Source organism: Macaca mulatta, chromosome 14 (genome assembly GCF_049350105.2).
Source record: "Macaca mulatta isolate MMU2019108-1 chromosome 14, T2T-MMU8v2.0, whole genome shotgun sequence".
Classification (NCBI taxonomy): Eukaryota; Metazoa; Chordata; class Mammalia; order Primates; family Cercopithecidae; genus Macaca; species Macaca mulatta.
In genome coordinates, this window is record NC_133419.1 from 50,319,995 (window position 1) to 50,342,149 (window position 22,155).

Here is a 22,155-nt window from a genome sequence, read left to right on the forward strand (position 1 = left end):
CAGGACTCCAAAAGGTGGGAAAGCAGACTGAAGAGTATTGTGACAGCTACATTCCCCTCTCTGGGCCTCAATTTCCCCATCTTATAACGAAGGGATGGCATAGATGAACTCTGGGGAAACTCTAGCAACAATACCCAATGCCTCTATGATCTCGGTTCCCAGCACTGTACAAAAGTATAAATCCAGCCTCTCCTCTTAAAAATAACTATTGAATCATTGTCCCTCTGCCTTCTCAGGGTCACACCCTGTGTTTCTGTGGATTTCTCTTTGGAAATGGGAGAAAGGATGGAATTCAAGTCTAGCTTTGATTGGCCTTCTTTTCAGCTTAAACAACAGAAAAATATCCAATTATCCCATTCATAATTACAGTCTGCACATCGCACCACAGGCATAGAAAATGACCCGCAGCAGAAAACTGGCCACGGAACAGAGGTACACATATGCAAGCCATTATCTGCATGGAGACAAGCTGGCCTGCAATGGCCCCCACTGGCTCAGGGAAGCTGGTTATCTCCCCAGCTAGCCATGCGCATCCAGGAGGTTGCCTGCCACAAGCTGCAGCTGCATCCAGTCCGGGCTCATCTCATACTCCAAGCTGAACGGAAACCATGTGACAAAGTGTTTCACTCACAGGGAGAGGTCACAGATGAAAGCCCCAAACTGTACGCCTGTTACAAATCCAGGCCTGTTCAGGCCAAAAGAGAAGTTAGTGAATAATGACTGAGTTCCATGAAGGCAGGAAACAATGTCCAACTAGGTCACCAACATGTCCTCAAGCACACGGCACCATACAAAGCAGATGACCCGCACTCCATAAATATTTATAGAAGAACTTTGTTGAAAGCTAATGAATAAATAAGTACTTGCATAAATGAGTAAATGATTTGTTTATGGAAAAGACAGAGACTGATTAGAGTACTACCCAGCACTCAGGTTTAAGCACCACATGGAAATATGTAACCTAGCTCTCTACCTGTCAGCTCTGTTCTTGAGCAAGTAACTTCACCTCCTCAAGGCTCAGTTCTCTCATGAGATAGACATTGTGATGTGCTGCTGAGATTCCCCTTTTTGGCAGGATTTATTGTCCCAGATGCTGGGAGTATCATTAGCCAACAGCCTTCAGCTTTCAGGCCCTCCAGATGTTCTCAGAGCCACCTCACCTAAGATCATATCCTTCCTAAAGATGTCTAAAAGTTTTAGACAAAATAAATTTAACAGAGTTTATTTGAGCAAAAAAACATTTCATGAATCAGGCAGCACTCAGAGCCCAGAAGAGGTTGGAGAGCTCCTCTGAAGCAGCATGGGTGGCAAGCTTTTATGGGCTGAACACAAAGGAGAACAAAGAAAATGCATGTAATGATTAAAGGGGAAAGATCCTAGTTAAAGGTTAGTTAATTTCTGATCAGTACAGTTTCTAGTTTCATTTTACTGTTGATGCTGGGCTTCAGTTTGCTATGTAGAAACCTAAAGTATTGAAGCAGCCCCAGCCTAATGGCTTCCCAGTTTAAAATATTTTCTAACACATTCCAATGACAGATCAAGGTGGGACATGAAGGCCCTGGACATTTTGGCCAATGGACAACAACTCTGATTCCAAAGCTCCCTACGAAATCAGTTGACTTCACTGAGCCAGGTTTTGCAGCTCAACTTCACCTTCTGCCCAGTCGTGCTTCCTTCCTCTCCCTTCCATAGGCATTGATCCCAAAGATGGTCACTAAAAACCACGCTGAACTCTAAACCCCACCTCAAAGGCTGTTTCCCATAGAACTCAACCTATGACCTCTTGTTTGCAAAATATAGATAATAATAATTATACACACAGGTCATAGTGAAGACTAATAGCTGTGTGGAGTACCCAGCCCATAACAAGTACTTGAAACCATAAGCCAACTTCGTTGTGGGGGTTTGCAAAGGCCAGTCTATTAATCACCTTGACTCTTCACTGGCGGGGATTCAGAGAGAAAAATTCTAAATGCCATAGATGATTTGTGTGCTAGATAAGTTATAGAAGGAAGTGGGGAAGGAAGGGGACATTTGGACCCAGCCCTGTGTGGACCCTGGCCTCCAGCTTACACCCCAGGAGGCTTCCCATAAAGAAAGTTAAGCCAAAGAACTGGGTCATCTGGATCCTGGCAGAATATGAAGGCCAGGTTGTGATGGTGGAGGGCACAACCCTGGGAGTGCGAAGCCTGGGTCCAACACGCTGACCACCATGACTATATTCCAGCAGCACCACCACCATGCCCAGAACCAACAAGAAGATCAGCATCCCAGATGGAAAGATGGGAGGCCAGAGGAGCAAATGAAGACCAGCTAGGGACATAGCAGCCACAGTCTCCTGCTATCCAGGAAGCTCACCTCTGGCCCCTTCACTGCCACGAATAAATCTCTGACCACCCCCCAGGGAGGTACTCAGACCAGAGACTGCATCGGTTTCACTACCTGGGGGGAGGGAGAGAGATTATTACTGTTATTTACACCAGCAGTCCCTACCCTTGTCAGCACCAGGGACCTTTGGCACCAGGGACTGGTTTAGTGGAAGACAATTTTTCCATGCAGGGAGGCTGTGAGTGGTGGGTATTACATTCCCATAAGGAACATGCAACCTAAATCCCTCATGCAAGCCGTTCACAGTAGGGTTCGTGCTCGTATGAGAATCTACTGCCACCTCTGATCTGACAGGATACAGAGCTCAGGCAATAATGCTTGCTCTTGCTGGCCACTCACCTCCTGCTGTGCGGGGGGCCGGTTCCTAACAGGCTGAGGACCAGGGATGGGGACCACTGATTTCTATGACCTGGGAAAGTGAGGCTTGTGTACTGCAAAGCACCCTGAGGTTCTACAGAGACCTTCCCTGCTGGATCCAAGCACTGCTACTACCTTGTAAAGCAGCTGTCACTGCCACTATGTTGAAGAAAACACAGATGTATAGACAGCTTAAACAGTCACTCAAGGTCACAGAGCTGGTAGGAGGTGAACTGGGATTTGAACCCAAGTCTGATTCCAAGGTCTACATGCTTTCAACCACTTAGCCCCACATAAGAGATTCCAAGAGTAGCATTTTGTTCTTTTGCTTATTTTATTGTTTTTAAATATGAAAGCATCCCAGGAGACTCAGATACAGAGCTGAGAACCACCACACCCTGTCAGTCCACTTCCTGTCACTCATGCCAGTTCAGCAATGGATCCCAACCCCAGGGCTAGGAAGCTGTTGCTCCTGACCTCTACTCTCTCCTAGGAATCCACATCTAGAACAGCCTTTTGTGCTACTATTTACTCACAATGGTCTCAAATACCAATGGCCTCACCCATATGGTTTACCCAGGCTGCTGGATGCTTCCATGCAACATGGCAGTACTTGTTTATTTTTGTGCACTGAGGTGAACAATGGCACTGCAAAATAAAATTCAGTTTCAGTGGAACACAACAGAAAGAAGGCAATTATCCAGCATGAATTATTTATCTGGAGACAATAACCATGATGTTATTCCCCACAAGAGAGGCCTCTGCAACTTGGAACAGGAGAAAAAAAGACGTGACTGCTACTGTCTGCCTATTATACTGCTTCAGACTGCATCATAGGCAAATTAACACTTCTGACATCCTGTAACTACATATGCGCCTTCTCTGTGAATGTGGACCATGCATAGGCCCCTAGAACATACACAATTAACAGATTGCTAGGTCCAGGGATTCTATTCCCCCAGTGTTCTGGCTAGGCCTGGCAATGCTAGGCTGTGAACATATTAAAGGAAATACCACCCTCTCTCTGTTGCTCATCCTACCCTATCAGAACTGTAAGGATGAAGATATTGTAAAAAAAAAAAAAAAATTTAACAAGCTACATCTTCTATGGCCAGCCATAACTCCTGATGTTAGTCTGGGGTCTTCCTCCCAATGGATTTGCTGTGCAAGATCAGTTAGAAATCATGCCTTGCCTCCTAATAATTTGATTCCTAAATCATTTGTATGTAATTTAATTTCCTGTGACCTTAAAACTTCTGAAGAGGTTGGAAGTGGGAGAGAGAGAGGGAGAGATAGGTCAGTGGTTCTCAGGAGCCTAAAATGGCCCAAGATCTGATCTTTGCACCTCATTCTCTACTCAGAGCACCTATTCCTCATGGGAAGCAGGAGAAATTAGTGTTGATTAAGCAGGTCCTATGCTCCATGTAGGGGCTTCATACACATAATTTTAAATGCTCCTAAAACCCAATGATGCATGTATAAATTATCCTCATCTCATGGATGAAGAAACTAAAGCCCAAAGTTATGACTACTATGTAGCAGAACCAAGAACCAAGCTGGAGCGTTTGCACTCCTAACCACTGTCCTAAATGTCCCTGTGATGATGACTTTCTCAACCCCAGCACAGGTTCAGATCTGACCATACCAGGACTGCAAGGGGGTGTTTGGAGGGATCCCAAAGCCCTGTAGCCAGAGCTGCTGCTATCCACCTGACTACACAGTTCCCAACCTACTCTCTGGGCAGGGGAGACTCAGGCTTCACTTCAACCAGGGTAGTTTCACTTTTTCCTGGTTTAAAATATTAGGCTGTTGAGAGTGTCTGTCTATGATTTCTTTTTCTCACTCAGGTCACTTGCTGAGGGTTAGGGGTCAGGAGAGGGATTTCTGGAAGAATTTCCCCATATCACCTACGTGAAGAGCTCCAACACACAGCAACAGGCACTCAATAAGTAATGACTCTGCGTATGTCGCTCTCAATGTGTGACACACACTTTGCATATATAGATTTATTTAATCCTCACATTCACTCTATGAAGAAGGTGCTATTATGACTTCCATCTCTACATGAGAAAAGTGAGAGACAGACGATAGGGTTCAGGAACTTGCACAGACCACACAGCTAGTGAGAAGTATAGCTCAGCATTGAAGCCAGGCAGTCATGTGTTCAAAGCTGACCCCACTTCCCCGTCTCATGAAAGGCCATCAGCCATTCCAGGCTAAGGCAGGCCCCATCTTGAAAAAACCACATACATCCTGACAGGTCTGTATCTCATCACCTCTGAGTTCCACCTTAGAGGTGCTGTGTGCAAAGATAATTGGATCCCCATATGATGTCTTATTCTTGGCTTCCAGCTGCAGAGGAAATTCTGAGTGGCATTTCTAACCATGCTCTGAGTCCTCAGGAACATGCATGAATTGTATATCACATCCTAAAACCTCTTTATAATGATGGCTTTGTGGGATCAGATTGGTGTGTACACAGAGGCTAAACCAGTTCCAGTAGACTTTTAACAAATAATAATTTTTTCTGATTTTAAAAGCAACACATACTCCAAAACAAATAATAACCAAACAAACAATATTGAAAGTAATGACATAGTAAGATGAAATCCCAAGTAATTCAGATGGAGGGTTAAGGATAAAGGTAAAATGTCAGTGATACATGGAATATGTTAACACAAGACATTACAAAATAAAATGATGGCTTAATAGTTTTACAAAATCTACTTGGATTGTGTTGCCTCAAAATAACCCCATCAAAATGTCTCAGCAAAATAAATAAATGAATAAATAAGGCTAAGTGGAATCCCCAAGCACTCTGAGGTTGCTGAGTTCCTCTATAGATCAAACCTACATTACAGTGACCAACTTTCCAGGTTTGCCAGGAATTTCCAGGGCCACAGGACTTCCATACCCAAATCAGTACAGGACCCGGCAAACGGGAACAGTTGGGCAGGAAAGATCTAGCACCCTGGCGCTTCTAACACTGGTTCAGGTTCAGGCTCCAGGACCAGTCACATTAAACCAGAACCTGCCTTGCCACATCTTCCAGCTGTGTGCAGGCACTTCTGGTGGCCCCAAATGTCTCCTTCTTCAGACAGGATGTTCTCAAGCCCTCTCCCCTCATTATCCGGGCTTCACCTTCTTCTCAGTATGTGCCTTTCCCACCCTCCCTCATTGCCCAACTCAGGACAACAAGTACTTCCCAAGGATCAGCTCTATGCTCCGTTATCTCCTTGGTGCTCTGGGCAAAAGAGAAGACATTCAAGGGTAGAATGACACCTTCCAAAAGCCTCAGAGAGGGCCTCCACTAACGCCAAGGACCCCCAGGGGCTCCAGCCCCCTAGCCAGGCAGGATCAGGAGCCTCCTCTGGAGTCCTCTATCTTACTAGCACACCCACTTGATTCTTTGTTTCATGGTCAGCCTCAGCATTAGACTTCAGCTCATTAGAGGCTGGGATGTGCCTGATTCTTCAGTGTCCCAAGGTCCAGTTCCATTGATATTTGCTGAGTGAACATGGCATCCCCAATACATTATCCTCGGCTTCCTCCCCAGAAAATTGCATGGGAAGATGGGGTCACCTGCAGCCTCAGGATGCTGGAACTGGACCTCAGTCAGGGTTCAGATGGGGTAGGCCTGGCCTGGAGTGACAGCTGTAGGACTTACCGCTGACCCGGCAGGGTGACGGAGTCCAGGTGGTGACCTCCAGGCAGCGCCATCATGTTGATCCCAATCTGCAGCAAGGCCTGCTCGCAGCGGTCATGACCCTGAAAATAGAGGGCAGGATGGCACAAGAAGGCCCTAAGAGAGGAGGCACAATCACTTTCTCTCCCATTCCCAGGCCACAAGGAACCAAAGCAGGCAAAGAGGTAAGGCCTCCTAGCCCTCTTCTTCTTTTGAACCAGTTTTCACTCCACTACCCTCATACAAGTAAGGCAGAACCCAGATTTGATCTTGTTTCTAAGTCCCTCGTCCACTTTATATCTCTAAAATATTTTCTTATTCCAATTTCAAATATTTGCCTGACTTATTTGGGTATGTATCAAATATTGGAACACACAGCCTGTAAGTATTGCATAGGACATACTTGTACCAAAAAAGTATCTATGGTTTATCTGAGATTCACATTTAACTGGGCATCCTGTATTACTTGCTAAAACTGGCAATTCTACATTCTAATTCCCTGGCTATTACCACCGTAGAACTGGATTATTCACTGTGATTATGCTTAAGTCTGTCCTGGAAAATGTGACCCTGTTACTGGCATAGTGGTTGCTTTCCCAAATCCATTCCACTTCGGATGATGCAACTGTACCCAAATTGCCAGTGGTTGGTTCAGAAATAGGCATGTGACTCAATTTAGGCCAATGAGCCACGACAGGACTGCTTCTAGGAAAAGTGTTCTTTCTCCCAACAGAGAGCTGCAAGATGAGACAGTATCTCTCCTGTTGGACTTGAACAAGGGAGCATATCCACTTCAATGCTGCTAGAGACCATCTTGCAATCATGAGCAGCACTAGCTGGAGAACAAAGTTAGCACACTCCAAGAAAAATATGCTGGGTCCTTGATCACTAAACCACTGAATCAACTAAGGCTGGAGTCTGGCCCAGCTCTAGGCTTCCTATTATCTAAGAAAACAAAAGCTCTTGTCGTTTAAGTCAGTCTGAGTGAGGGTTTTTGTTCTACACAGCCAAAAGCATCCTAATGAATAAAAGTAATCCAGGTTCCAGGAACTCCCAATCCCAGCACCGAGGATGCAGCTGGCTTCCCTGTGCCTCACATTTGAACCCAAACCAACTACCCACCTGTTTGTATTTTTCTCCCTTGCCTTGTCCCTGCTGTGCTCCTGGAGGCCTTTTTGTACACAATCTCTTTTTTTCATTTCTCTCTCTCTCTGCCAACTCCTCCAAGCCCATGAGTAAACCCTCCCTGAGGAATATGCAGATTCTGTCACCTTTGCCTGGGCACATCAACAGAAGAGTCTTACTCCGTGATTACACAGGAGCCCTATAGAAAAGAATGGAGGAGGAGCATTTTAACAGTGATGTGGGTGAACACGAAGCACTCATCATAATGCTGGGAAGAAAGAAGAAAATGGTCAGTCGGAAAAGTGTGGGGAGGCAGGAACCCAGAATAAACTAGGGCACTAGATAATTCCAGAGACTTGCTGCCGTTGCCTGTTTCTCTGTCTGTGGAGCTCATTAGACTGTGAGCTTCCTGAGGGTAGACACCACATGTGTTTCAGGCACTGAGCCAAGGGCCAGGCACTTAGCCTGCACTCTAAACCTCTGTTGAAAGAATGAGTGGGATAAATTTTTAATACATTGATGTTGAGCCCCATCTCTTCATCTGTAACTGAGGATAATAATATCTATTTTAAAGAGCTATTATAATGATGACATGAGATTAGGAATGTGGAAGTATATGGCCAAAGTAAGAGCTAAATAAATAGTTAGCTATTATTATCGTTATGTCCTATAAGTCTGCTATGTGCTCAGCTCTCTGGTCATCTATGCTAAGGGAGGTGTAGAAAATGAGATACAGCAGGTAACTCACCTAGCACAGCGAGAGGCTCAGCGAGCGTTCATTAGCATATGTTATCACCATCGTTATTTCCATTATTATTATCATTATTTAGAAGGTATATTTTTGGAATTTAGTGAGCCAATAGGCTGAAAGGGATGGCACAAAATAAACACTAGAAAAAATAAAATGAGGCATTTGCTCTCTTTTGATATGTTTGACTAAAGTACAAAAAAGGAAAATACCAACTTCTTAGGGTAAAAGCTAAGATGTGATTAGATGGCAGTGAGCAAGTAGATTTTGTTTTACTTCCACATCTTCATTACTGAGAAGAAAAGAGGCAAAGTAAATATGTTGAAGTGGGGATTAGAGCCTAAGGTAGGAGAGGAGACAGGGAAATACTGAGAAAATTCCAGGACCCTTTGAAGTTTGAATCAAGAGGAAACTTTCAGATGAGGTGAAGCATACATACCATAGAGTATTAGAGGAACCTCTGACTCTGATTCAAGTCATCTCTGAGGGACCCAGAGAAAAAAAAGAGTTGTCATGAGCAGAAGCCTGAATGCAAGAAAGTGTTCTGAATTCCTAAGAGGCAGATTCCAGAAATACAGCTCTGTGACCGTAAATTCTATAGCCAATTCTGGATCACCGACCTGTGAAGCCTTCAGAAAGAAGCAGTGAGCACAAGAAGCCAGCTAGAACACAGCAGGAACAAGCCAAAACAATCAACTTCTTTTCCTTCAGGAGCCTCTGGGCTGTTAGCTGAGGGAACTGCAATAAGCCTAATATATCTCGATTTTTTTAAAGCATCCCAGTGAGGTGCCATCATTCATCCTTTTTACCCATGACTTCCCAGCAGGTATTCAGGGGGAGCCTGCCAGCTCACAAAACCTTCCTTCATGTGATCTCTTGTGTTCCCAGAGGCTGGGGAGGCACCTTAAGGACATCTGATTGCATATGCATCACTGCCCTATTCACAGACTGTGTCATTATTGGCTCCCTCTTTGCCCCCAAAAGACAAGATTCCTTAATGTCTAAAGCCAAATCTTGCTGAATGTGGGATTAGGCACAGTTCTGACCCAATGACCTGCATGGTCAAGACTATGGGTTGTGAATCAGATTAGGCCTCAGAGGAATCACAGCTCATTTTCACTAAGGATGAGGAAGAATATCTGAAAGGCGAGATAGGAAATACTTGTTTAACCCAGCTGATGTTTATAAAGTATCTATAACAATAATAATTATAGCTAATATTTACTGAGCATGTCTTATGTGCCAGGCACTGTTCTAAATGCTTCATACAGTATTAGTTCATTTAATGCTATCATCATCCTCTGTTACAGATGAAACCTCTTAAATTCAGTGAGAAGCACAGGTTAGTAGGTGGCAGAGGACTAGAATCCAGGTTTGATGATTGAAGGGGAGGTGCTGGAGCAGATGAAGATAAGAGCCTGTGTTCAGCCTTTGCTAACAGACAGCCTGACTCCATTTCTGAATGGCAACACCCAACCCCAGAGGGCACTTCTCAGAGATGCCAGCACTCTTCCCTCTCACCAGCACCGCCTACTGCTCCCACTTCCCGGACTGTGAATCTTCCAGCTTCATCTAGTGCCAGCCCTCAGTGACACAGCCCTCAAGAAGAAAAGCAAACACTGCAGTCATACGGAAGGAGAAGGAGACATTTCTCTTTTGTTCCTCATTTATTGTCACTTTTGTGAAAGTCGTATGGACAGAGATAGGCCCTAAAGGGTTCGGGGGATGGGAGATCATAGTCCCAGTTAAAGCTTCAAATAGACCTGTTTAAAGCATGCTATCCTCAGGGAAGCTCCTACTGCAAAGTTCCATCTTCAGTCTGAAGCCCTTGCATCCACCCACTCCCACAGCCCTAAGTCAGACTCATCCTGTTGAGCAGACTTGAAGAATAAACTCCTTCCAAAGTTACACAGAATGTTAGGAAACCAAAACTGAGTTCAAGACAAGCCCTTGGTCCTGGGCTCTGTGTCCTCACTGGTGTTGCAAAAAGAACATGAACTTTGGAATCTGATAGATTCAAATCCTGACTTGTACAAATCCTGACCTGATAAGTACATAACCTTGGGAAAACTGCCAACCCACTGAACATGTGGTTTCCTCAATTATACCTACTTCCCAGGAGCATCATGAGGATTAAATGAGATTACTTGCAAAAGTCCCCAGTATTGTGCTTGGCATATAGCAGCCTCCAAGAAGAAGCACCCTTCCTGTTGGAAGGAAGAGTTAAGAAATATATCTCAGAGCAGAGCTGCTGCTTTTCCCAGGAAGAGAGGTGAAAAGGACACATGCAGGAGTGAGCAGGAAAGAGGAAATCCCTCCATCACCTGTCCCAGGGCCTTTCCTAATTCACTGAAAATCCCACCATGGATCCTGCAGCCTTGTTTCTTCAGGGCTCTGGGTTATGTAGCTCCCACCAGAAGTGGCTAGTTTACAGGAAAGACTTGAAGTCTTAAGTGTCTCTGATTTAATTCAATGCTTGCTGTGACAACAGCTCCATCTGGACAGCTCATTTCTGCGCCCACATCCAATTAGACGCAGCCTTTGCTCACCTCCATTTGGCTAATGACACATGGTTTGTGGAGGAAATGGAGGCTATTTACAGTAAATTATTCAATTAAAATCAGGAGCAAAGGTGGTTTCCGCCACTGTCTAAAGGGCCGATCCAGGTACAGCTCCAAACATGTCTGGGATTGCTTAATCTGCAATCTCATTAGGGCTGTCAATATTAGTGCTGTCAACACGAAAGGGACAGGGGAGAGTAAGTATTGTGGAAAGTAGTTAAGCTTTGGCAGCAGCTCTAGGAACAGGGAGGAGGTTGCTGGGGAGTCGAAGAGGAGTTAGACAGCACCAGGCAGATATGGCTCTTTCTCCAAGACCAGAAAGTGCAAGAACTGGAAGCAACAGAGATGTCCTGTCAGCCCATCATTATGAATCTCGACCATTTGGAGCTGAAAAGGCCCTTAGAGAGCACTGCTTTACTGGGGAAGAAATCAGGGCTTTTCCAGAGTTTCCATATCTGTTTCCCATCTGTAAAACGGGGCAAAAATAGACAACCTCACAAGATTGTTGTGAGCACCAAGATAATCCACGTGTAAACATTTATCTTTCTTTCTGGCCTCTAACATATGAACCCATTTCCTACATTTGAGAAATATCCCTTTGTTTAAGAGTCTTAGTGTAAGGGAAACCTGCCTCCCAACATGGAAACTTAAAAAGCCAGACCCTTGTTTGGCAGAATCCTTTGCAGCAAGGATAAAACACATGACTTAGGTGCCACCAATCAGGCACACAGAGCAGAAGCATGTGACCTAGGATTCACCAATCAGGCACACAGAGCAGAAGCACATGACCTAGGATTCACCAATCAAGTGCACAGACTAGGAGCTTCAGACTGAAAGGAGACTTTTTTCTGAGGCTTCGTGGTACCTGCAGAAGAATCAAGTTCCCCTGTACCTGGTATGCAGATTACACCTTAAAATGGGGCTACAATATAGGCTTTTTTTTTTCAATTTGCCTTCCCCGGCCTGTGCAAAATACACAGAATTTAGAGCCCAGAGGCTAGATCTGGATGTCTTGCCTGAGAATTATCCTTGATACATCCCTTTCCCTCATCATATTTTTTTCATCTCATGACCACCTCCCTGGCCAAAGGTATTGGCATCTCTCACTTGGACCTCTGCAAGGGCTTTCTTTCATCACTTGCCCCTTTCCAGACATGCCTCTCTCTAAACTGTTCTCCACACAACCAACAGGGTGGTCTCAAGCACAAATCTAATCACATCAACCCACTGTTTAAAATCCTTCAATGGCTTCCTGTTGCTACTAAGACCAAACCCTGCCATGGCCTACTTGCCTCACATGGATCTTGTCCCTGTCTAACCACCCTTCTTGTCCTTCAGCCTTGCAGCCACTCTGGCTGCTGTTCATCCTTGCAGCAAGCCACACCTACTCCTGCCAAGCACCTGCAAGGTACTCGTTCCTCTGACCCCAACAACCTCTCCTCTGTCTCCTCTCACCAAGTTATTCCTATCATTCAGAGCTCAGAACAAATGCCACTTCCTCAGGGCAGCTTTCCCTGACCCGTGGATTCAGTCACGTCCTTCATTATAAGATTCCCTAGTCCCCTCAGTATTTTTCCTCCATAGACTTTATCACAATTGTAATTAAATAATTAACTGTAACATTAGGGGCTTAATAAGAGCTTAATGTCTTTCTCCCCTGAAGGTAAGAGCAGGGACTAAAGGAATGTGCCACTCACTGCCATACCCCCTGTGCCTGACATAGTCTGGTGCATAATAATCAATAGACACTTGCTCACTGACTGGATGAGTTCTTGTGGAAGGAAGCTCAGCTTCCTCATGGATAAACTGGAGACAGTGGTAACTATTTCACCATGCCATGATGAGTATTCAGTGAGATGAATACTCAGGGTTGGGAGGAGGAGCCTTTGCATACCATACGCACTGTGCATTGAAAGCGCTCTGCATCCTAACATCCACTGAGACAAAGCTGCCTGTCCCTCCTGAGTTCTTGCAGTCCTCACTGTCTGGTTGTACCCAGTCGGGCAGCCTCCCTCCCCACCCCCAGCTCTGTGTTCATCAAGTTCTCCCATAGGACAGACAGACAGATCAGTGGACAGTCACAATGCTGTGCAAAAACTGCAATGACAGGTAATCAAGGGAATGTCACCCTCCCCCAAAGTGCGGCAAGCAAGTTTCAAGCAGTACAAGGTCAGAATGGAAGGTGGTGAGAAGGGGCCATGGGAAGTTTCTCAGGGCATCACTCCAATACTGAAACTTGAAAGAATAATGTAGAAAAAGCAGAGGAAGGAAAGGGGGCTAAAAGGAAGAGTGTGCAGGGCACAAGGAAGAGCATTTGACCCAGAATCATGAGCATGGTGAGATTAGGGAACTGCAAGTGTTTCAAGAAGGCTGGAGCACTCTGGCCTGGTGGTGGAGTTTATAGTAAACTACCTCAGTAGCATGCGAATGCAGAAAAAGGAGTGGTCACTTTCAGCTAGGGAAATACAGAAGACTTGTTCACCTTAGAGAAGGTGACGTCTGAGCTGGACCTCAAATGGAGGGAGGGATTTTTCCAGGTGAAGATGGGACAAGGGCATTCAGTGCCAAGAGCAGTGTGAGCCGTGGCAAGGAAACCAGAACATGGAGCAAGTATTCGAGAACCCAGATCTCTCTCAGGAGGCTGGAGGGAAGGTGCCTCTATAGCCCTGACCATGAAAGGAACTGATTATTGAGTCTCTGTCCTGTGGGTGGTAGAGAGCCATCAAAGGTGTTTGAGCAGGGGAGTGAAATGATCAAAGTGGAATTTCAGTCCTCATGGTAACCAGTGGAGTGGATGAACGCCAGAAAGTAAGACCAGCAATGAGGGCTAATTTAACAGGCAGGTGCAAGCTTTCAGTCAGGGCAGTAAAGTCCTAGGAGTGGAGAGGTGGGAACCCAGGAGTGGAAAGAAGGGCTGCAAAGAGCTCTAGGAGGTAATCACAACACATCTCCCTCCCCACCCTACTCTTGACCTCTATGTGACCTGGGCAAGGGTGGCAATAGTCATTGGAGCTATTGCTAGCTGTGGTGGCTGGCATCCTGCAGCAATCAGATACTTTAAGAGCCCTCGTTCCCAGGAGAGGCACAAGAACCCAAGCAAGCTGCTACCCAGCCCTGCTGAATGAACTGAGCCTCGTAAAATATAGACAGCTCTAGCTCCCTGGAGGAAACCCCAGTAGCCCCTCACAGCTGTCAGATAACAGAGCCCAACAAGTAGGAAGAACAGACCTAAGGACTCACAGAGCAGGGCTGAATCTCCTCCAGGACCTGAGACTCTCGCTAGATAGCCCAGAACGACTTGCATCAGGTAGAGGGGGCCCCCACCCAGACCTTTGTTCTGACCCTCAATGCTGGAGCCCAAATAGTTTCAACAAAGCTCAAACAAGGTCGCAAGCCTCCACCTGATTAATTGGATACATCTACCTTTTAGGCCTCACCTAGAAGGCAATAGGAATCTCATCTACAGAAATATGTCCATGAACTTGACAGGGCTAAGACTACAGCTCCCGGGCAATGTCCAGGCAGCCTTCTTGGAGGAGCTCACATTATACTCTCAGAGTATGAGAACTAGTAGGGAGGCCTTAGAGATTATCCTCTTGTAGTAGTAGTAATAATAATGAGGAGGAAGAGGATGAAGAGGAGGCAGACAGGGAGAAACACTTCTTGGGTACTTACTACATATAAGGCACTGTTGTAAATGCTTTACATTTAGTCCTCAAAATAACCCCGTGAGGTAGGTTACTATTGTTACCTCAGTTTTTCAGATGAGGAACCAGAAGCACAGATGGGTTAATGTGGACAATGGAGAGACAAGTTCAGAAGAAGAAGAGAGGCTGGGTGCAGTGGATCACACCTGCAATCCCAGCACTTTGAGAGACCAAGACAAGAGGATCACTTGAGGCAAGGAGTTTGAGGCCAGCCTGGGCTACATAGCAAGACCCCATTTCTACCAAAAAAAAAAAAAATTGAAAAATTAGATGGGGCATGGTGGTGCATTCCTGTAGTCCCAGCTACTGGGGAGGCTGAGGTGGGGGGACTGCCTGAACCCAGGAATTTAAGGTTACAGTGAGCTATGATTATGCCACTGCACTTCAGCCTGAGCAAGACCCTGCCTCTAAAAGAAAAAAAAAAAGGAAAGAAAAGAAAGAAAGAAATCAAAAAGAAAAGAAAAAGACACTTACTGAGGTCACAAAGTAAGCCAAGCCACACCTGGGACATGCACACAGGCTTCCTCATTCCCACCATGGGAAATCCAAATAAGGCTTTGCCTGGCTGGAGTGAACAGACCCACCAGTGCCTCAGAGTGGTTTACCATAGGAAGTCAATGCAGCCTTAGTGCTCCATCTGCAAAACTGGGAAAGTGCAAGTATGCTTGCACTTTCTCCTTTGCTGTGGTTATCAAGTACGAGGAAATAGAGAGTAGGCAGGGAAATTCATGAGTTCTGTTCAGATTCAGCTCAGCCCTGGAATGGGACAGGCAGGTTAACTTGGAAGTGCCCATGAGTCCCCAGAGGTCAGAGAGAGAGGAACCCAGTGTCAAGGTGTCCTCACTGAGGCCCATGTGTGCCAGCACCTGGTTTATATGGTTTATCCTCTAGAGAGCTCCAGCTTGTCCAAGCGGCCTCCCCTGAAGGAGCTTGTGTGGCCATCTCAGAGGAAAGCTCAGGTTCCTGGAATCAGGAAAGCCAGAGCTGTCTTCACCTTGTATCTCAGGGTGGGCCATTCCTGGCTCTGGGGCTCTGATTGACCAGCTACTCATCAGAGGAGCTCCCAGCCCTAAGCCACACAAGGAAGCTGCACTTACTGGCATTCTGGGAGCTAGCTCTGAGCTGAAAATTATTTAATGATTAAAAGTGAGAATCTGGTGGCCAGATCTCAAGATCTTAGGCAAAGTGTAGCTCCAAGGGAGGCTTGGTTGGCCCTTTTAGTCACCCCCATTCAGAGCTCTGTTGGTTAAGAATACAGATTCAGGAGTCAACTTCCCAGGTTCAAATGTGAGCTCCATCCGTTAATAGCTGTGTGACCTTGAGCATTAGGTTTTTTGTCTATAAAATGAGATCTCTAATAAGGATAAAATAAGAACGCTAGGCACATTAGTGAGCTCACATATGTGAAGTGCCTGGCACACAGCAGGTGTTGATTTAAAGACTGGTTCCACCTCTCTTCTGGTGAGGACAGTGCCTAGCAGTAGGGAGGCAGCCAGAAAAAAAGCTATCCTGTTGCCTCCTTAGCTCCAACAATTCTACTGCTTCTTACTCTAACTTTTAAATTATTCCTTCTTACTTTCTAACTTTTCCTGATGTGAATGTTTGCCAACTGCTCAAATGTTCCTTAGCTTCGATTTGCAAAACCGAGAGACCTCTCCCACTGGGCCCAGGGCCCAGGGTGCTAAAATTAACAATCAGCATACTTTAAGCTAATGACTTACTGGTTGTGACTGCCACGAATAGACATAACTCTCAGATAAAGGCCATTAGAGAAAATTGAATAGCTCCAACGTGGTGAAAATTTGGATACATCCTGTTTCATAAATCATGCTCAAAGGGCACACTGGGCAAGCTATTTCCCTCTCTGAGTCATGATGAGGACCCAGGTTGAAGGGGTCTGTATACCCTTGGGAAAATGACATAGGAGAGAGAATTGTACAATCTCTTATAGTCTCACAAATATAATTTTCTCTGAAATCGAAAGCCTTGAGCAAATGACAGCATTGTATCAACAACCATGATAATCCAATCTTCTCTGATTTTATTTCTTCCTCAAATCCTCTAAATTGGAGTTTGCTCAATAACATTTAGAAGGTAGCCTGGTGAGGTCTTGAAAATCCAAAAGTTCAGGGTTGGGATTCCAATCCCAGTTTTGCCTCTTACTAGGCCTCTGTGACCTTCAGCTTCTACATCCGTAAAATGGGAATAAAACCTATTCTCAGTGTTGTGGTCAAAATTACACAAGATGATGTCGCCTGCATGATATTTCAGAGAAAGTGAAATAATAATACCAGAAGCTACTTTGACCCAGCAGGCTAGTTAATGGTACTCTGTAAGAAGTTTCATGATAGCCATCTTTGTGGCCAATGAAGGATCCATTTCCTATTCAGACTTCAGATCCAAAGAGCTGCTTTCCACTGGAGAGAATTAAAAAGCAAAACATATTAAATATGTTGGAAAGAAGCAAAGCGTCCTATAGAAGAGATATGATTTAAAACCTAGCACATAGAGATTGCTATGGTTCAGTGTTTCCCCTCCAAAGTTCATAGGTTGAAACCTAATCCCCAGTGTGGCAGTGTTGGGAGTTAGGGCACTTCACTCTATTGTGCTTTGCAGATACTGTTGTGTTTTTTTTTTTATTTTCCTTTTTTATAAATTAACGGTTTGGGACAAACCTGCATCACACAAACCTATCAGTGCCAATTTTCCCATAGTATGTACTCATTTCATGTCTCTGTGTCACACTTTAGTAATTTCTTACAATATTTTCAATTTTTCATTACTATTGTATCTGCTGTGGTGATCTGTGATCAGTGATCTTTGATATTACTATTGTAATTGTTTTGGGGAGATCACAAATTGCACCCTGGTAAGATGGCAAACTTAACCAATAAGTTTTGTATGTGTTCTGACTACTTCACCAACCTGCCGTTCCCCTATCTTTCTCCCTTTCCTCTGGGCTCCCTGTTCCCTGAGACACAACAATATTAAAATTTGGCCAATTACTAACCCTACAATGCCCTCTAAATGTTCAAGTGAAAGTAAGAGTCACACATCTTTCACTTTAAATCAAAAGTTAGAAATGATTAAGCTTAGTTAGGACAGTAGGTCAAAAGCCCAGATAGGCCAAAAGCTAGGGCTCTTGCACTAAACAGCTAGGCAAATTGTTAATGCAAAGGAAAAATTCTCAAGGGAAATTAAAAATGCTACTTCAATGAACACACGAATGATAAAAAAGCAAGACAGCCTATTCTGATATGGAGGAAATTTGAGTGGTCTGGATAGAAAATGAAACCAGACACAACATTTCCTTAAGCCAAAGCCTAATCTACAGCAAGGCCCTATTTCATTCTATTAAGGCTAAGAAAGGTGAGGAAACTACAGAAGCAAAGTTGGAAGCTAGCAGAGGTTGGTTCATTAGGTTTAAGGAAAGAGGCCATCTCTATAATATACAAGTTCAAGATGAAGCAGCAACTGCTAACGGAGAAGTGCAGCAAGTTATCCAGAAGATCTAGCTAAAATTATTGATGAAGGTGCCTACACTCAACAACATATTTTCAATGGAGACAGAACAGCCTTATATTTGAAGAAGATGCCATCTATGACTTTCATAGCGTGAGAGGAGAAATCAAAGCCTTGTTTCAAAGTTTCAAAGGACAGGCTGACTCTCTTGTTAGGGACTAATGCAGCTGGTGAGTTTAACTTGAAGTCAATGCTCATTTACCATTCCAAAAATTCTAGGGCCTTTAAAAATTATGCAAAATATATTCTGCCTATTCTCTGTAAATGTAACATCAAAGTCTACATGATAGCGTATCTGTTTATAGCATGTTTTACTGAGTATTTTAAGCTCACTGTTGAGACCTACCACTCAGAAAAAAATATTCCTTTCAAAATATTATTGCTCATTGATGATATACCTGGTTGTCAAAAGCTCTGATGGAGATGTGGAAAGAGATTAATGTTTTTACACCGACTAACATCCATCCTGCAGCCCATGAATCAAGGAGTAATTTTGACTTTCAAGTCTTATTATTTAAGAAATACATTTTGTAAGGCTGTAGCTGCCATTGATAGTGATTCCTCTGATGGATTTGGGCATATTAAATTTAAATCCTTTTAGAAAGCAAATACCATTCTAGATGTGATTAAGAACATTCGTGATTCATGGGAGGAGGTCAGAATGTCAATATTAACAGGAATTTGGAAGAATTTGATTCCAATCCTCATGGATGACTTTGAGAGGTTCAAAACTTCAGTGGTGGAAGCAACTGCAGATGTGGTTAAAAATAGCAAGCAAACTAGAATTAGATGTGGAGCCTGAAGACGTGACTGAATTGCTGCAACCTCATGACAAAACTAAATGAATGAGGAGTTGCTTCTTATGGATGAGCAAAGAAAGAAATTTCTTGAGATGTTATTTACTCCTAGTGAAGAGACAATATTTAGAACATAACATAAATTTAGTTAATAAAGCAGTGGCAGGATTTGAGAGGTTAACTCCAATTTTGAAAGAAGTTTTAAGATGGGTAAAGTGCTGTCAAACACCACACACCACTGAGAAATTTTTCATAAAAAGAAGAGTCAATTGATGTGGCAAACTTTACTGTTATCTTACTTTAAGAAATTGCCACAGCAACCCCAACCTTAAGCAACCACTACCCTGATTAGTCAGCAGACATCAACATCAAGGCAAGACTCTCCACCAGCAAAAAGATTATGACTTGCTGAAGCTTCAGATGATCATTAGCATTTCAGCAATAAAGTATTTTTAATTATATATGTACATTGTTTTTAGACATAGACATAATTTTATTTCACACTTAATATACTACAGCATAGCATAAACATAACTTTTATATGCAGTGGGAAACCTAATAATTCGTGTAACTCTCTTTATTGTAATATTGGCTTTATTGCAGTGGTCTGGGATTGAATATGCAATATCTCTAAGATATGCCTGTAAGTCATGAGAGCAGAGCCCTCATGAATGAATTAATGCCATTAGAAAAAGGCCTTATAGAAGTGGATTCACTTTCCTGGCCCTTCTGCCTCCACCATGTGAGCATCCAGGCTTCTTTCCCTCAGAGAGCACAGCATGCAAGACATCATCATGGAAGAAGAGAATGGCTTCATTAGACACCAAAACTATGGACATCTTGATCTTGGACTTCTCAGCCTCCAGAACTGTAAGCCAATAAACTTCTATTCACTATAAACTAGCCAGTCTATGCCATTCTATTATACATTCTGTTCTAGCAGCACAAAATGGGCTACGAAATAAACTATGTTTTGAATAAACACAGACAAAAACACTAAGACATTTTCTGTGATGAGTAAAATTGACCCAGAAGAAACAGTTAATATCGCAGCTCACATTCTATGTGACCAAAGTAGTATGGGACATTCAAAGGAGAATCCACACTGAACCAGAACCTTGGCTTGGCCCCAAGGGTGAAGAGTTCTCACCAGCTCACTAACAAAAAGGGACAAAAGACAGAACCATCACCTATTTTAGAAGCATTGTATATAACAGAATATCCCAGAGAGTGAGCACAACACAATCATTCTCAGCAAATCCTGTTGTCATTGTCATAACATCTTCAGTTAAAGAATCGTTTACGTTGGGAAACAGGGGGTGTAAGGTACATGGGCCACATGATCCACATCCATCTGGGGCACAGAATGGATCAAACATGAAAAACAACCCATTCACAGAATACTGTTTTATCAAGACTTGTTTAGGTCTAGTGCTTTGCAGTGTCTAGCACAGAGTAGAAGCCCAATCCTTCTACCAACACAGTGTTCTATGATGGTCCAAAAACATCTTGCACTTCCACAATTGTATGCATTAGTCATGGCACCCCAGCATATCCTGACTGAATTCCCTCAATTCTCTTTTCTATCTCCAGGTAATTCCAATGCCTCAGGATTCATCTCTAATCCCACCTCATCTGGCAGGCCTCCTCAAACACCCTAACTTACACTAATTTCTCCCTCCAAATAGGAATAAATAAAGTGGCAAGGTCTTAAAGAATTTTAAATTATATTATAATAGAAGGTGTACCTTCTTGATGCTCCCTCTCTCTTCCCCTTTCTACCTGCTGAGTGATGCCAAAGCAACCCGAAAGCCACAATAAGGCAAAGCAAAAAATAAATAAATAAATAAATAAATAAAGGAAGGAAGGAAGGAAGGAAGGAAGGAAGGAAGGAAGGAAGAAGATGAGACTTGAATCACAGCTTGGAGTAGAGCTACCTAATCCACATCAATCTGTGGGGTAAGCAAGAAATAAACAATATGTTAAGCCACTAATGTTGGGGGGTCATAGCAACTTGTCTTCATTAATGAGACTAATTGTGAGAACTAAAGTAAATGCTATATACAAGGCACCTATGAATGTGCTACACACATAGAAGTCGCTTCTTCCTCAGTCTTGGAGGAGATGGTGGAATATCTTGCTTGTCTAAAGACAGCCCTCTGGACACAGAAGTGAACTCATGCACAATACAGCCAGAGTCCAGAAATTAATGGGATCATGGTGGGATAGAGTAAGTACCTACAAACATTTAAGTCCTATCAATTCTGAGACTAAGATTCTGTTTCTCAACCACTGCCTACTTTGCTCATATGCATCCATTTGTAATAATAGCTAAAATTTACTATAGGCAGGTCATTCTAAGATATCTTTTTTTTCATATTTTAACAACCAAAATTGGGATGTATGTTTCAGTTAATGGCATCTTGGCATTGTGTCATCGTTTAATTGGAACCATATTTTCTTTTTCATGAAGAGGGATCTTACAATATATAACATCTTAAATCCAAAGAAATATGGTATTAGGCACTTAACTATGTGCCAAGAACCCTTCTAAGTGTCTTACATGAATAACTTCACATATTCCTCCAAATGTCCAAAATAATCAGTACTACTATTATCCCCATTTTAAAATGTAGAAATGGTGACCCAGAGAGGTTCAATAATTTGCTAAGGTACACAGTTAATATGTTGGGTGAGGGTGAAGACTCTACCTTCTCTTTTAGAGAGGCATATCAAGTCATTATTTTTAGCACCTGATTTTTAATTGACAATCCTTCTCCTTATAGAGAAAACTCATATAAGATTGTTATCTCCAACAATACAGTAGCCCAGATACTTTAAATACTGCTCCATAAGAACAATTTTAAAGGATGAATAATTATCCTTTTAATGTTTTTAAAATATATTACTGAGCTAGCAAAAGTGTAAGAAAGCTGGAGAGGCCAAAAGTAAAGCAAAAGAAGAACCAGGAAACATAAGCAAGAGTTGAAGGGAATTTGTTGTTGTTGTTGTTTTGTTTTGTTTTGTTTTTCCTGAGACATCTGTTGAATGTTGTATTCTCTGGACTTCTGTTTCCTATGTGTACAGTGCAAGGAAACATGTGATAAAGCCTAGGAACTTCCCAAGGGGAGGAATCAAATAGGGATCCAGAAAACCAGAAACTCAGTTTAAGAGTAAATGGAAAATAAACCTTCTATATCAAAATTGTCAACAATGAAAGTTGAGAATTAATGACCACATTATGGGCCTCAGATAGGCTTACGGC

The 22,155-nt window shown here is 43.4% G+C and overlaps 1 protein-coding gene across 6 annotated transcripts in view; it reads right to left on the reverse strand.

Annotated features, from left to right (window-relative positions):
• The window catches only part of INSC (INSC spindle orientation adaptor protein), a 132,349-nt gene that overhangs the window by 89,069 nt on the left and 21,125 nt on the right, over positions 1-22,155 (reverse strand). For 5 of the 6 annotated variants that reach the window (XM_077964852.1, XM_077964849.1, XM_077964851.1 and 2 more), the window contains exon 2: positions 6,413-6,513. In XM_077964852.1, coding sequence (XP_077820978.1) covers positions 6,413-6,513 — 101 coding nt within the window. Of the gene's footprint in view, positions 1-6,412; positions 6,514-7,701; positions 7,756-22,155 lie in introns of those variants that run through there. The other variant, XM_077964850.1, reaches the window with a different exon arrangement.